This window comes from Hemitrygon akajei, chromosome 6 (assembly GCF_048418815.1).
Source record: "Hemitrygon akajei chromosome 6, sHemAka1.3, whole genome shotgun sequence".
In the NCBI taxonomy this organism is placed as follows: Eukaryota; Metazoa; Chordata; class Chondrichthyes; order Myliobatiformes; family Dasyatidae; genus Hemitrygon; species Hemitrygon akajei.
Genome location: NC_133129.1, coordinates 51,980,261 through 51,994,040, shown reverse-complemented (window position 1 = coordinate 51,994,040; position 13,780 = coordinate 51,980,261). Strand labels below are relative to the sequence as shown.

General features: G+C 40.1%; 1 protein-coding gene across 14 annotated transcripts in view; it reads left to right on the top strand.

Moving 5' to 3' along the window:
* The window catches only part of LOC140729065 (adhesion G protein-coupled receptor L3-like), a 558,770-nt gene that overhangs the window by 507,799 nt on the left and 37,191 nt on the right, over positions 1-13,780 (top strand). For all 14 annotated transcript variants that reach the window (XM_073048349.1, XM_073048350.1, XM_073048353.1 and 11 more), the window contains one exon: positions 3,070-3,166. In XM_073048349.1, coding sequence (XP_072904450.1) covers positions 3,070-3,166 — 97 coding nt within the window. The remainder of the gene's footprint in view (positions 1-3,069; positions 3,167-13,780) is intronic.

Genomic DNA, 13,780 nt, shown 5'->3' with positions numbered 1-13,780 from the left:
GCTCCTAAATTCAATTCCACGATTGATGAAGGCCAATACACCATATGCCTTCTTAACCATAGAGTCAACCTGTGCAGCTGCTTTGAGTGTCCTATGGACTCAGACCCCAAGATCCCTCTGATCCTTCACACTGCCGAGAGTCTTACCATTAATACTCTATTCTGCCATCATATTTGACCTACCAAAATGAACCACCTCACACTTACCTGGGTTGAACTCCATCTGCCACTCCTCAGCCCAGTTTTGCATCCTATCAATGTCCTGCTGTAACCTCTCATAGCCCTCCACACTATCCACAACACCTCCAACCTTTGTGTCATCAGCAAACTTAGTAACCCATCCCTCGACTTCCTCATCCAGGTTATTGATAAAAATCACGAAGAGTAAGGGTCCCAGAACAGATCCCTAAGGCACACCACTGGTCATCGACCTCCATACAGAATATGACCCGTCTACAACCACTCTTTGCCTTCTGTGGGCAAGCCAGTTCTGGATCCACAAAGCAATGTCCCCTTGGATCCCATGCCTCCTTACTTTCTCAATAAGCCTTGCAATGGGGTACCTCATCAAATGCCTTGCTGAAATTCATATACACTACATCTACTGCTCTTCTTGCATCAATGTGTTTAGTCACATCATAAAAAATTCAATCAGCCTCGTAAGGCATGACCTGCCCTTGACAAAGCCATGCTGACTATTCCTAATCATATTATACCTCCCCAAATATTCATAAATCCTGCCTCTCAGGATCTTCTCCATCAACTTACCAACCACTGAAGTAAGACTCACTGGTCTATAATTTCCTGGGCTATCTCTACTCCCTTTCTTGAATAAAGAAACAACATTCGCAAACCTCCAATCCTTCGGAATCTCTCCCATCCCTATTGACGATTCAAAGATCATTGCCAGAGGCTCAACAATTTCCTCCCTCGCTTGCCTGGTGTACATCTCATCCGGTCCCGGCAACTTATCCAACTTGATGCTTTCCAAAAGCTCCAGCACATCCTCTTTCTTAATATCTGCATGCTCAAGTTTTTCAGTCTGCTGCAAGTCATCGCTACAATCACTAAGATCCTCTTCCATAGTGAATACTGAAGTAAAGTATTCATTAAGTACTTCTGCTATTTCCTCTGGTTCCATGCCCACTTTCCCACTGTCACACTTGATAGGTCCTATTCTCTCACTTCTTATCCTCTTGCTCTTCGCACACTTGTAGAATGCCTTGGGGTTTTCCTTAATCCTGCCAGCCATGGCCCCTTCTGGCTCTCCTAATTTCCTTTTTAAGCTGCTTCCTGTTAGCCTTACAGTCTTCTAGATCTCTAACATTACCTAGTTCTCTGTACCTTTTGTAAGCTTTTCTTTTCTTCTCTGCTAGATTTATTACAGCCTTTGTACACCACGGTTCCTGTAATCTTCCATAACTTCCCTGTCTCATTGGAATGTACCTGTGCAGAACTCCACACAAATATCCCCAGAACATTTGCCACATTTCTTCTGTACTTTTCCCTGAGAACATCTGTTCCCAACTTAAGCTTCCAATTTCCTGCCTGATAGCCTCATAATTCTCCTTACTCCAATTAGATGCTTTTCTAACTTGTCTGTTCCTATCTCTCTCAAATGCTATTGTAAAGGAGATAGAATTATGATCACTATCTCCAAAATACTCTCCCACTGAGAGATCTGACACCTGACCAGGTTCATTTCCCAATACCAAATCAAGTACAGTCTCTCCTTTTGTAGGCTTATCTACATGTTGTGTCAAGAAACCTTCCTGAACACACCTAACAAGCTCCACCCCATCTAAACCCCTTGCTCTAGGGAGATGTCAATTGATATTTGGGAAATTAAAATCTCGTTTCACGACAACTCTTATTATTACAGCTTTCCATGATCTGTTTCCCTATCTGCTCCTCAATAATAAAATAATTCAACTACAATATAATAAAGCCATGTTAATTTTAGCCATCATAGATACAACACAGAGGGCCACTCAGCCCACTGAGTCTATACTAATCTTCAACCATTTACTACATTTTGTTTTTTCCCCACATTTTCATTAACTCTACCTAGATTTTACTTCTCTCTTTCACACTGGGGCCAATTTACAGTGGACAATTAATCTACAACGTATATTTGGGATGTCAGGTCAAGACGAGGTAAAATTAATGTGCACACGCCTGATGAGATACAGGTACAATGAAAAACTTGTTTCCAGCAGCATCACAGGAACCTAGATTGAGAAAAAAATAAAGATTATAAAACGGGACATTAGTCCAAAACAAAACACAATCAGAGACAAGTACACGGTAGTGCAGTGTTGTGGTCCATAGTGTTCCATCACTGAGATGGTGTTAGGGTTGTGCAGGCCTGTTGAAGAACCTGATGGTCACAGGAAAGTAGCTGTTCCTGAATTTCGTGGTGTGGAGCTGCATGTTTCATCCTGCCTGATGGCAGCAGGGAGAAGAGGGCATGGTCTGGATGGTGCAGATCCTTTTTGAGGCAGCACATCTTTCAGAGTCTTTCAATGTTTGAACACTTATGTAAATAGCTGTGCCCTGTGGCACAAATGATCAAATGCAGGAATGTGGGATTCAGCTGAGCTACTCCGGAATTTATCACTGACACAGACCCGCAAGGCAGAATGGCCTTCTTACGAGCCATACATTTTCTATTATTCTCAAAATAATAATAATTATTATTACCTTCTATTATTACTGTGCCTGCCGGATGAAATGGATTCATGGAACAATCTCTTAGTTTGTTTTAGTTATTTGTATGTGATTGTGATGGGATGTGTTAGCATACCTGTTTAAAATGATTTAGTTGTTTTCTTTAGCAGAGGAATTATTTGGAGCTGGATCAATTATATTTGTGTCTGGAAGCTTAAGGGAAAGGGAGTAAGCAGCTCCATAATCTGAGGTGACAAGGTGTTAAGAGAAGTCTGAGAGATGCGGCCTGGTTGGTTATGCAGATAATTGCAGAGGCTGTCCTGAACTCCATTGTTGATTGAACTATCTGTTCTGGACAGGAACAATTGACTCACTTGTCTTGTGCTGTGGTTTTCTCTAGAGCCGGATTAGAAGGATGTGGAATGATACGGTTCGAAAGCAGTCCGAATCTTCCTTCATCACAGGAGATATCAACAGTTCAGCGTCATTGAATAGAGGTTAGTGAAAACGAGGAAGCCTTTCACTTACTTTTGTGTTAGTTTGTAATAACATTGCTGATGTCTAAATAATGTATGGTCATTTTGGAACTTAAGCTTCTTGGATTGGGCAAGGATAAAATCTAAATATATTATATATCTCATAAAGTTAAGAATATCATTGGCTGGGGTTTATTTTAATGAATGACAAAGTAAAATTGCATGCTTATAATATTGATCAAATAGTTTTTTTTCCAAAAATGTAAAGGAATGCAGTAATTATTGGATTAGTTATGATATTTTCAAACAATTGAAGTACCTAATTAGTTCATCAACCAGAGGTTACACTATTTCCAAATAAGCAAACGTGGATCTTCTAAATTTATTCAGGGTTTAAGTTTCCACTGGCTTGCATCCATCTCTGCTATTTTCTCCCCATTTGTAATCTTCTGCAGGGAATTCAGTGTTCCTCAATTAATGCGTGTCAATTAAGTTCTGGATTCATCGGAGCCACAATGTATATCTAAAACTAGCTTCTGCATTCAATGTTAAGTGAAATAACTTTTAGTGAAAGCAGAGAATCATTTGTTGTGTATTTTGCAGTTTCTTAACATGGTGAGAAGTGTACCAAGGAAACTCAAAACAGTGAGATACTGTGTGCTTAAGGGTGTGTTATTGAATTTTTTTTTCAAATATCTGATCCTTTGGAGAGAGTTTTGATTTTGTGTCTATGCCAGATTGCAATCACTTTTGCATTTAGCTTACTTTAGTGTATTGTTACATACTTTATGATTTTTTTTCTCCAGTCATCAGCAGTAAATCACTATTTGTCAAATAATAAATTTTGCACTGGAGATTACTTTCTGCAGATTTTACCATATGCTAAGCTTGCATTTTCATTTTGCTATTTTTTGTTCAAAATTTGCTGAGCTTATGACTTTGATCAACCAATCTCTCAAGTGCTTATGTTCTTGTGTATGGTTGATGAATGGTGGCCTTACCAAATGATAATCCTTTGATCAGCATGTCTTCACATAAGCCACATGTTTTGTTTCAATACGTGCCAGTCTTGCTTCTATCTTCACGTGACTGCGTCAGTCTTGACGGAAATACACAATATATTTTTTGTGATGACCTCTCTTAGTAGTTGGTTTTCAGGGCAGTGGTCTCTCAGCTATATCACATTTTGATAGAATGATCCATATGAAGGACAAGCTGTCAGTGGGGAACAGATTGGAACTATTCTGGAGATACTTCTTTACAGTGGTAGTGATCCATTTGGAAAGATGATTTTGAGGGTTCATGCACACTAACTAAAGTGTCAAATGGACTCTTCCTGCTTGTTGTGATAGTAACAAATCTGTGTTGAGTTTAATGTTGCTACACCCTATCCTCATTATTTGCGGGGGTACGTTCCTCGCAGTTGACGCATTGTATGGAAAACGTGTAATGTGAATAATTACTTAAATGGAGAAAATAGGGATGCATTCTGGAGGGCTTCCTAAATATGTTTTATCTGTAATTTATTCACATTCTCATACCAATATGACACAAAAGCAGTACCAGAAGGCAACATTTGTATCAAATTTCATCAATTTAAGGTAACATTCAACATAATAAATCATAGAAAGTTAACATACTAGAGTTTACAATCCTCACCAACAGTGACAGGTGTGTTGGCTCCGGGAGATGAGTGGTTGTGCAGTGGTGTCGGGCAGATTTACATGGATGAGGTGGATGGTTGTGGGTCATCAGGATCATCAAGGACAGCAAGGGGTGAAAGAAGACTCAGAGAACTCTCAGAACTGCTGGCAGCAGGAGATGACAACGGTTTGAAGAAAGTGGTGAGGGGTGTTTTGCTTGGCAGCATTTTGTTTTTTTGGCATAAATTTGCTTGTAGGGAAGAAGGATTGACTGCAGGGAATGACTGAAATGCTGACCCCATTCTAAACTTGGGTCCATGTTCATCGCCGTTTGTGCCAAGTGTTCCCCAGCCTTAAAAAAATTCTGCCAGTTGCTTCACCGTAAAATCCTTCACCTGCAAATCGACACATTCTTCTTCATTGTTATCACCTTCAGTCTGAGTTAAATGCAGAAGGTCATCCACACTTATTTCTTCATTATGAGAATCCAGGGGTTCTACCACGTCAGCAGTCTTGAGATCTGAGAATCCTTCTCCACCAATTTTGCACGTAAGCAGAGTCAACCTATCCTTTACTGCCTTGAAACCTGACGCAGTCTTTTCATCCTTACTTATGTAAGTGTGTTTCAGCTTATCCACACGCTGCCAAAACCAATGCGAGACAGGCGGGAGTGAGACCGTGAGGCGCGTGCACGTGACTTGTATTGGCAGGAAAGTGGTGCTTCTCGTCCCAACAGCCTTGCATAACTGAGCTTTGGACTCGTATAAGGAGAAGTTGGTAGAAATAGGTTTGACGCATAACTGTGAATTTGCATTGTCTGAAGACACATATAACGAGGATAGGGTACTTTGCCAAGTGCTGACCCCATTGACTGATAATGCTGTTGTGCGTGCCCAGTACGACTGTCGGGGTGCTTCAGAACTCTATGTTCCTGAAATAGAGATTTAGATCAGCATTGATCATCTGCCCCTGTAGTCACTTTAGACATCTGACACTGAAGGTGGAGCAGAAAAGATGCAAGTGAAAATTGCATCAGTTATCACCAGCTCCCACTGGTATTTCTCTCAAAAATACAGCTGAAGATGAATTTGAGCATGTTGTAAATAATCGTGAGACTGGGTTTCAGGTGAGAAGGAACATACACCAGACATGAGATAAGAAAAATATCATCTTCCAGTGATACTTGCAGGGATGGAAGGGTTTTTTTCCTCTCTCTCCCATGTTGCAAGCACTAATTTGGCTAAATTGAGCTGAGTGACTTCAGTCCTTGATGATAGCCAGCTTCAGCTGTTACATTGTAGATTACTCACATCTTTACACCCATAAACAACTTTGAAATTGTGACCATTCTCAATACAGTAAACTTGATTAGTTTTATTCAAGTTTGCACATCTAAACTTTTAAATATCCACTAGTTCTGCTTTAATAAAAGTCTAAGTCAACTTGATCACCTCAGGTGGACCTGAGAACGGGTCTCTTCTGAAAACAGGCCTCAGACCTGAAGCCTGACCAGATGAATATTTCTGACAGTTTAAGTTTTTATTTCAGATTTCCAGTACCTGCAGTTTTTCTTTGATTTTCATTTACCGAGTGATTATACTTGTTTTTCTCACAATGGGGAAGCCTTCTGGGTTATTATGAAGTGCCACGAACAAGTGTGTTGCCCTTTAGTCATCACCTCTGTCTTCTCCCAGACAATCACTGATCTCCACACACGCATGTGCTTGGATACTTCTGCAAGGCCCAGGCCAACATGAACTGGGTTAAGTGATTGAGATATTGTGGTTGCAGCTTTAGACACGACACCATTTGGCAAATGCAGAGGTGGCTTGTTTGGGAATTTGTCTTTGAAAAGGTGAGTGAAGAAGTGTAGCTGGATGTTTGAACAATATAACAGCCATGATTACCTTCCTTTCCACACAAATCTAATGCATTGGATGAGCAACTTTCAAAAGAAATCCGGGATTTCTTCTTGCACCTGACCAAGAGGATATAAGGATTTGAGAAATAACATTCTGCCCGTGATCCCAAGTTATTCATACAATGACACTGAAGGAAACCACTGAATCCACCAGTTGCATGGAAGGAATCATATCAATCACACTCTCGTGGCCTGAACTCCCTGTAACTTGTCTCTTTCACATGTCTATTAGTTCCCTTTTGGTCATTAATCTGCACCAAGGGGTGCATTATACAGCATTATACCAGCTTGTCTTTGGGCTGTGGCTGAAAGTAGGAGCACCTGGGGGAGAATCCCAGAGCATCACAGAGAGAATGGGCAAACTTGGGTCAACACTGTAGTATAACAGTTGGCACATTGCTGTACAGCACCTGTGACCAGGGTTCAGTTCCCCTTGTTGTCTGCAAGGAGTTTTTATGTTCTCCCCATGAATGTGTGGTTTTCCTCTAGGTACTCAGGTTTCCTCCCACATTCCTAAAATATATGGGTTAGTGAGTTAATTGGTCACATAGGTGTAATTGGGCAGGGTGCGCTCGTCGGGCCGGAAAGGCTTGTTAGCATACTGTATCTCTAAGTTGAGGAGCTAAATCCAGTTAGATGATACCCAAGGTAAGAGTGGAACTTGGGCCTCTTGTACTGTGATCCAACCCCTGTTGACTATAGTCCAAGAGCTAACCAAATCCACTGCCTCCTATACTCAAGAAAGCAACAGGGAACACTTATTTTCCCTTTTGCTGCCACTGGCTTTATTGACACTTTGGCGTATGTTCTTATAAGCAGCAAAAAATGAAGCCACAACAGTTAATGACCTGGTGCTGGTGAAAGAGACTTAAGAATTCTGTATGCTCAAACCTTTTGGAACATTACAACAAAAAATTGCAGCCCACTTGGTGTTTCAAAGGCTTCATCTTCTTTGTGAAGGAAACATTCTAAATGTTGAAGCTTATGCAGGTGAGTTAAACAGATCCAGGCATCCGATGGATATAAATGTCAGCAGGGTAGTAAATTGGTATAAGACGTGCTAAGCCCTTAAACCCTTTTAAGTAACTTTCCTTAAACCTATTGTGCCACTTTGAACCTAAGCCTTACTGTTTTGGAAAGCTTCACCTTCTAGTACAGATTCCAGATGGCAGCCTTGGGATTCCGATAAGCCGGCATGTGAATTTTAAATTCAACAGAATTGAATTTCCTTCCTCTCCATGTAATCCGAATAAGACCACGAGACACAGGAGCAGAATTAGGCCATCTGACCCATCGAGTCTGCTCTGCCATTCAATCATGGCTGATCATTTTTTCTATCTCCCCCTCAACCCCAGTTCCTGACCTTCTCCCCGTAACCTTTGATGCCATGTCCAACCAAGTATCTATCAAACACACCAACAACTTGGCCTTCACAGCTGCATGTGGCAACAAATTCCACAAATTCACCAGCCTTTGGCTCAAGAAATTTCTCTGCATCTCTGTTTTGGAAGGGTACCCCCTATCCTGAGTCTGTGCCCTCTTAACTTAGACTCTCCCACCATGGGAAACATGCTTTCCACATCTACTCTGTCTAGGCCTTTCAACATTTGAAAGTTTTCAATGAGATCCCTCACCTCATCCTTCTGAATAGTTTTTCAATTAGGATACATCTATTCAAGGCAAAAATAACTCCCACAATTTTTGCTATAATATTACACTGATTAGTATTGGCAATTTTATTTTAGGATAGCAAATCTACTGTAAATCAATTAGTAAATCATATCTAGCTCTGTGGTACACGCAGTTATACTCTGTTGTTTGTGATTTACCATGGAAACAAAGTTTTCATGAAATCAAAATGAACGTGGAATTATTTTACATGTTCCCAGTTATAGAGCCATGTGTTGGCATACTTTATGTTCTTTAAAGAGTTTTTCTTGAATCTTAACCTTACAGCATAAACCGATGGGCACAAGAAAAAAAATCTTAATAAACCCAGCATGCCAGCCAGCATCAGTGGAAACTGAATCACTTTTAACATCTTTGATTGATGACAGATTGATGGAAAATCTTGGCAATTCTGGACAATGTTTCTCACCCTCTGCATGCTGCCTTGGCTGAACAGAGGAGCACTTTTAGTAATAGATGAAGACAACTGCACTGCTCCAAAAAGCGCTATATGAGGTCATTCTTACCCTCCGCTATTAGGCTGTATAATGAATCACCCTGTAGCCAGGGAAGTGATGATACCCTCTTGTTAGACTGTGGTAATTTATTTTTTATTCTTTCTACTTCTCTTCTAATAGATATATTTGTGCATTTGTAATGCTACTGTGACATTATAATTTCCTTTGGGATCAATTAAGTACCTATCTATCAATTATCTGATCTTTTTCTCTCAGCATTGATGGCTGCTGAGTATTTCAAAGGTCAAAGTAAATTTATTATCTAAGTACATATATGTCACCCTGAGATTCATTTTCTTGTGAGCAAACTCAATCAATCCAATAACCATAACGGAGCTAATGAAAGACCACACCCATCTTGATGGACAAACAACCAACATGCAAAAGACAACAAACCAGGCAAATACAAAATAAAATTAAAAATAAATACTTAAATAAGCAAGCAAGAAATATTGTGAAAATGAGTAGAAGATTCCTTGACATTGATTCCATAGGTTATGGGAACAGTTCAGAAAAGGGGTGAGTGAAGTTGAGTTCAATTATCCCGTCTGCTTCAAGAGTTTGATGGTTGAGCAGTAATAATAACCAATCCAGAGCCTGGTGGTGTAGGTCCTGAAGTTTCAGTACCTACTTCCTGATGGCAGCAGCAAGAAGAGAGCATGACCTGGATGATTGGGGTCCTTGATGGATGCTGTTTTCCTGCAACAGCGCTCAGTGTAGGTGTGCTCAGTGGTGGGAAGGGCTTTACCTGCGATGGACTGTGTTGTATCCACTTCTTTTTGTAGGCTTTTTGAATGTCCATTCAAGGATATTGATGTTTCCATACCAGTCCATGACGCGACTAGTCAATACAATCTTCACTGCACGTATATAGAAGTTAGTCAGAGTTTTAGATGACATGACAAATTTTCACAAATTTCTAAGAAAGTAGAGGCACTGCTGTGTTATCTTCATGAGAGCACTTACATGCTGGACCCAGGACAGATCACTAAAACGATACCACTGATATATTTAAAGTTGCTGACCCCCTTTACCTCTGATTCCCTGATGGGGGCTGGCTCATGGATCCCCAATTTCCTCCTCCTGAATTCAATAAATAAGCTCCAACATTTGAGTGAGATCTTGTTGTGGCACCACTCAGCCAGATTTTATATGTATTTATATATACATTTTATATGTAGATGTGTGTGTTTATATGTATATAGTTCCATGCTATATACAGTATATAGTATTGTGAAAAAGTCTTAAGCACATGTAAAAAAAATCTATAAAAATAAAAAATTCATTAAAAAATGAAATGCATATTTACTATAAAGAATGTTAAACAGTAAAAAACTAAATCAAATGAATATTTGGTGACCACACTTTGTCTTTCAAACAGCATCAATTTTCTTATAAAACTGCACAAAACTGTTGTGCAATTTTATAAAAGAAAATAATCAACTAGTGGGTTGTTCCAAGCATCTTGGAGAACTAGCCAGAGTTCTTCTGCAGTCTTTGGCTTGCTACTGTCTCTCCAGGTAATCCCAGATAGTCTCGATGATGTTGAGATCAGGGTTCTGTGGAGACCACACCATATGTTGCAGAACTCCGTGTTCTTTTTCTCACTGAATATTTTTTTATGACCTTGGCCGTGTGTTTGGGGTCATTGCTCTGTTGCAGATGAAGTTGACGCCAATCAGACACCTCTCTGATGGCATTGTGTGATGGATGAGAACCTGCTTGCACTTCTCAGCATTGAGGATACCATTAATACTGACCACATCACCAACTGCATTTGCAGAAATGCTACCTCAAACCGGCAGGGGACCTCTGCCGTGCTTCACTGTTTGCTGAAGACTCTCATCCATGTACTGCTCTCCAGCTCTTCTACAGACAGACTGCTTCCTGTTTGAGCCAAATATTTCAAATTTAGACTCATCACTCTTCTATGAACATAATTTCTGATAAGACTTCTCCGGACTGTAGAGCAGTGTACTTGGATCTGGTGGTTTCTGTGAGTTCAGAGATGATAGTAGTTCTGGACTTCTGATTTAGGACGTCATTTTGATATATGTCTCCTCTGCTGATTCAGATCCTGTGGCTGACCACCGTGCTTCTGGTTCTCAGCCTTGTCCGTTTCTTTGTGCTTCTTCAGAAGAGCTTGAACAGCACATCTTGAAACTCCTGTCTGCCATGAAATTTCTGCTTGAGAGAGACCTTGCAGATGCAGGATGACCACCTTTCGACTCTTTGCTATTGCTCTTGCCATTGCATAGGAATTGATTTTTAAGGCTAAACTGTCATATCTGCTACACCATCACCTTTCAGTTTGGTTTTCCTTCAACCAGTTTGATTCCTTCTGCACCTATTCTGTTTCAGCTTATTAGTTTAGTTCATTCAACTCATTATGCAATTGATCACTAGCACCTGTTGTTATCTTTGTTTGTATACCTACAAAGTAAACAAGTTTTTTTTGAAAAGTGATCTGTTACTTAACATGTTATTTTATTTAATGAAACACAGAACTTTCTCTGTAATGTTTAACCTTTCAGAAAATTAATGTTTGAACATCTAAAACTTGCTCATTTTTACCAACACACTAATGCAGAAGACAAAAAATAACCATCTAAAACAATTTTTTAATAAAAATTTAGGGTGCCTAAGATTTTTGCATAGTACTGTATATCCTATATGCTGATTCATCACCACCTTTGGTTTGGCCCATGACGGGTGTCATCAATGAACTTAAATATGGTATCAGAGCTGTGCTTAGCCTCACAGTCATAAGTATAACACGAGTAGAGCAGGGGCTAAGCACGCAGCCTTGTGATGCACTTGTGCTGATGGAGATTGTGGAGGAGATGTTGTCAATCCAAACTGACTGGGGTCTGCAAGTGAGAAAATCAAGGATCCAGTTGCACAGGGAGGTATTGAGGCCAGCGTATTGAAACTTATTGAATGGTTCTGAGGGGATGATTGTGCTGAATGCCGAGCTGCAGTCAATAAAGAACAGTCTGATACATGTATTTCTATAATTTTTTGTTTCTATTTCACACTTCTGCAGTTTTTTTTTGTTCTCTGTACTTGGGTACTGGCTATTGATTTACAATGCTTTCCACCACTCTATTCTTTATTACTTTGGATTTTTTTTCATTTCAGTGTGAAATCTGATCCACTGATAATGTAGATTACTTTTCTTTTGATTCTCTTTTCTTTTGTGGACATTGTTCCAATTCTGTGCTGTACTTGGGCTTTGCCATTCAGATAAGTAGAAATGAGCATTGGTGTGCTACAGAAAATCTTTTTGTGCTGTAAGTTTGTAGTAAACTTATCGAAGTATGTATAGCATGTACAGCATCTTCTTGCAGAGAGCCGTAAAACACAGAAACAGAACAGAATCTGTGATAAATCACGCATGAGAAAGAGCAACAAACGATCAATGTGCGAAAGAAGAACAAATCTTGCAAATCATAAAAAAGTAAACAACTAATACTTAGAACATGAGCTGCAGTGTCCCGAAGTGAGTGCACAGCTGCAGAGTCAGTTCAGCTCTGAGGGTGAGTGAACCCAGTCTGGGAGCCCAGTGTCTGCAGGGCAGCAACTGCTTCCAAACCTGGTGGCATGGGACCCAAGACCCCTGCACCTTGTGCATGATGATATTAGCAAGAGGAGAGATAGTCGGGTCAAACCCAGGCAGATGGGATGGACTCAGATGAGGCATCTTGGCTGACATGGAGAAGTGAGCTGAACACCGTTTCATTTTTCAGTCTTGCCCTCAGTGTTTTAATATTTTTAATCTGGTTTAGCACTTAAGTTGGCTAAACATCAGTTTGTTTTCCACTCCGAGGCTTCAACACTTTAATCTGGTCTGAAGTCCATTCTAGCAGTGGCCGCTGCGGCGACACCAGAGCATGTGTTCTTGAGAGTCCAGTCTGCTGACTCATTTGGGACACCGTAACAATGCTAGATCGTTCAGACAGTTCAAACGTATATCTCTTAAAGGAAAATTACAGGCTGTGGGTTGCAGTTATCAAAGTGCAGAGCAACTATATTTAGTAGAATTGTCAGTAGTTTGTGAGCAGCCTACAAAACATCACCTTATATCTCTTCTGAAAATTAATTGCCTCAGGCTGTGTTTGTGCTTTTAGTTCCAGTGGACCCAGATGGACCAAAGCAAGATGTCCAAATGTGTGGTGGTATCTGGATATTATCTCCACAAACTCCACTGTGCTTAAGTAGCTTAGAGAATGGAGGTATCTCTTCCAGATTTTGGCTATCAGTGGAGCTTCTGGTCGTTGGTTCTTTCCTTTATCAATCTGTCTTATAGCTTTGATCTCTTTTCAAAGGAATCAATCAGAGTCAGGTTTGTTATCACCGGCGTGTGCTGTGAAATTTGTTAACTTAGAAATTTATCAAATATGTATCTTGATTTCTCTCAGAATTGTATACTAGGGTTGACATCAGGAAGAAAGTTTATACATTAGTTCATTGTAACTGTCCTTATTGTGAGTCACCTATGGTTCTGTTGGAGGCGTTCTTACCTTGGGTTTTCAAAGTTATGGTTTTGAGACAGAGCCCAGAGGTTTCATGCACAATTTTCAGGACATGGTATATATTAATGTCAGGCTCAGGGACATCTATACTGTCAAGGATATCAAATGTCTAATTAAGGCACATAACAAGGTCTCATGTACATTCTAAAAGGAATTTAAAAGATTTGGTGGTACGATTTTCAAAAATTTTTCCAATATACTGATCAATACTTTACCCACAGCAATCATCTCCAAAATATTAACTGGTTGTTGTTACAAACCAGTCTTGCTGCTGCTGGGTTTCCTACCTTTCACTGATGACAACATTTTAACTGGGCTTCGTAAGTCACAAAGCATTGAAATGTCCTGGT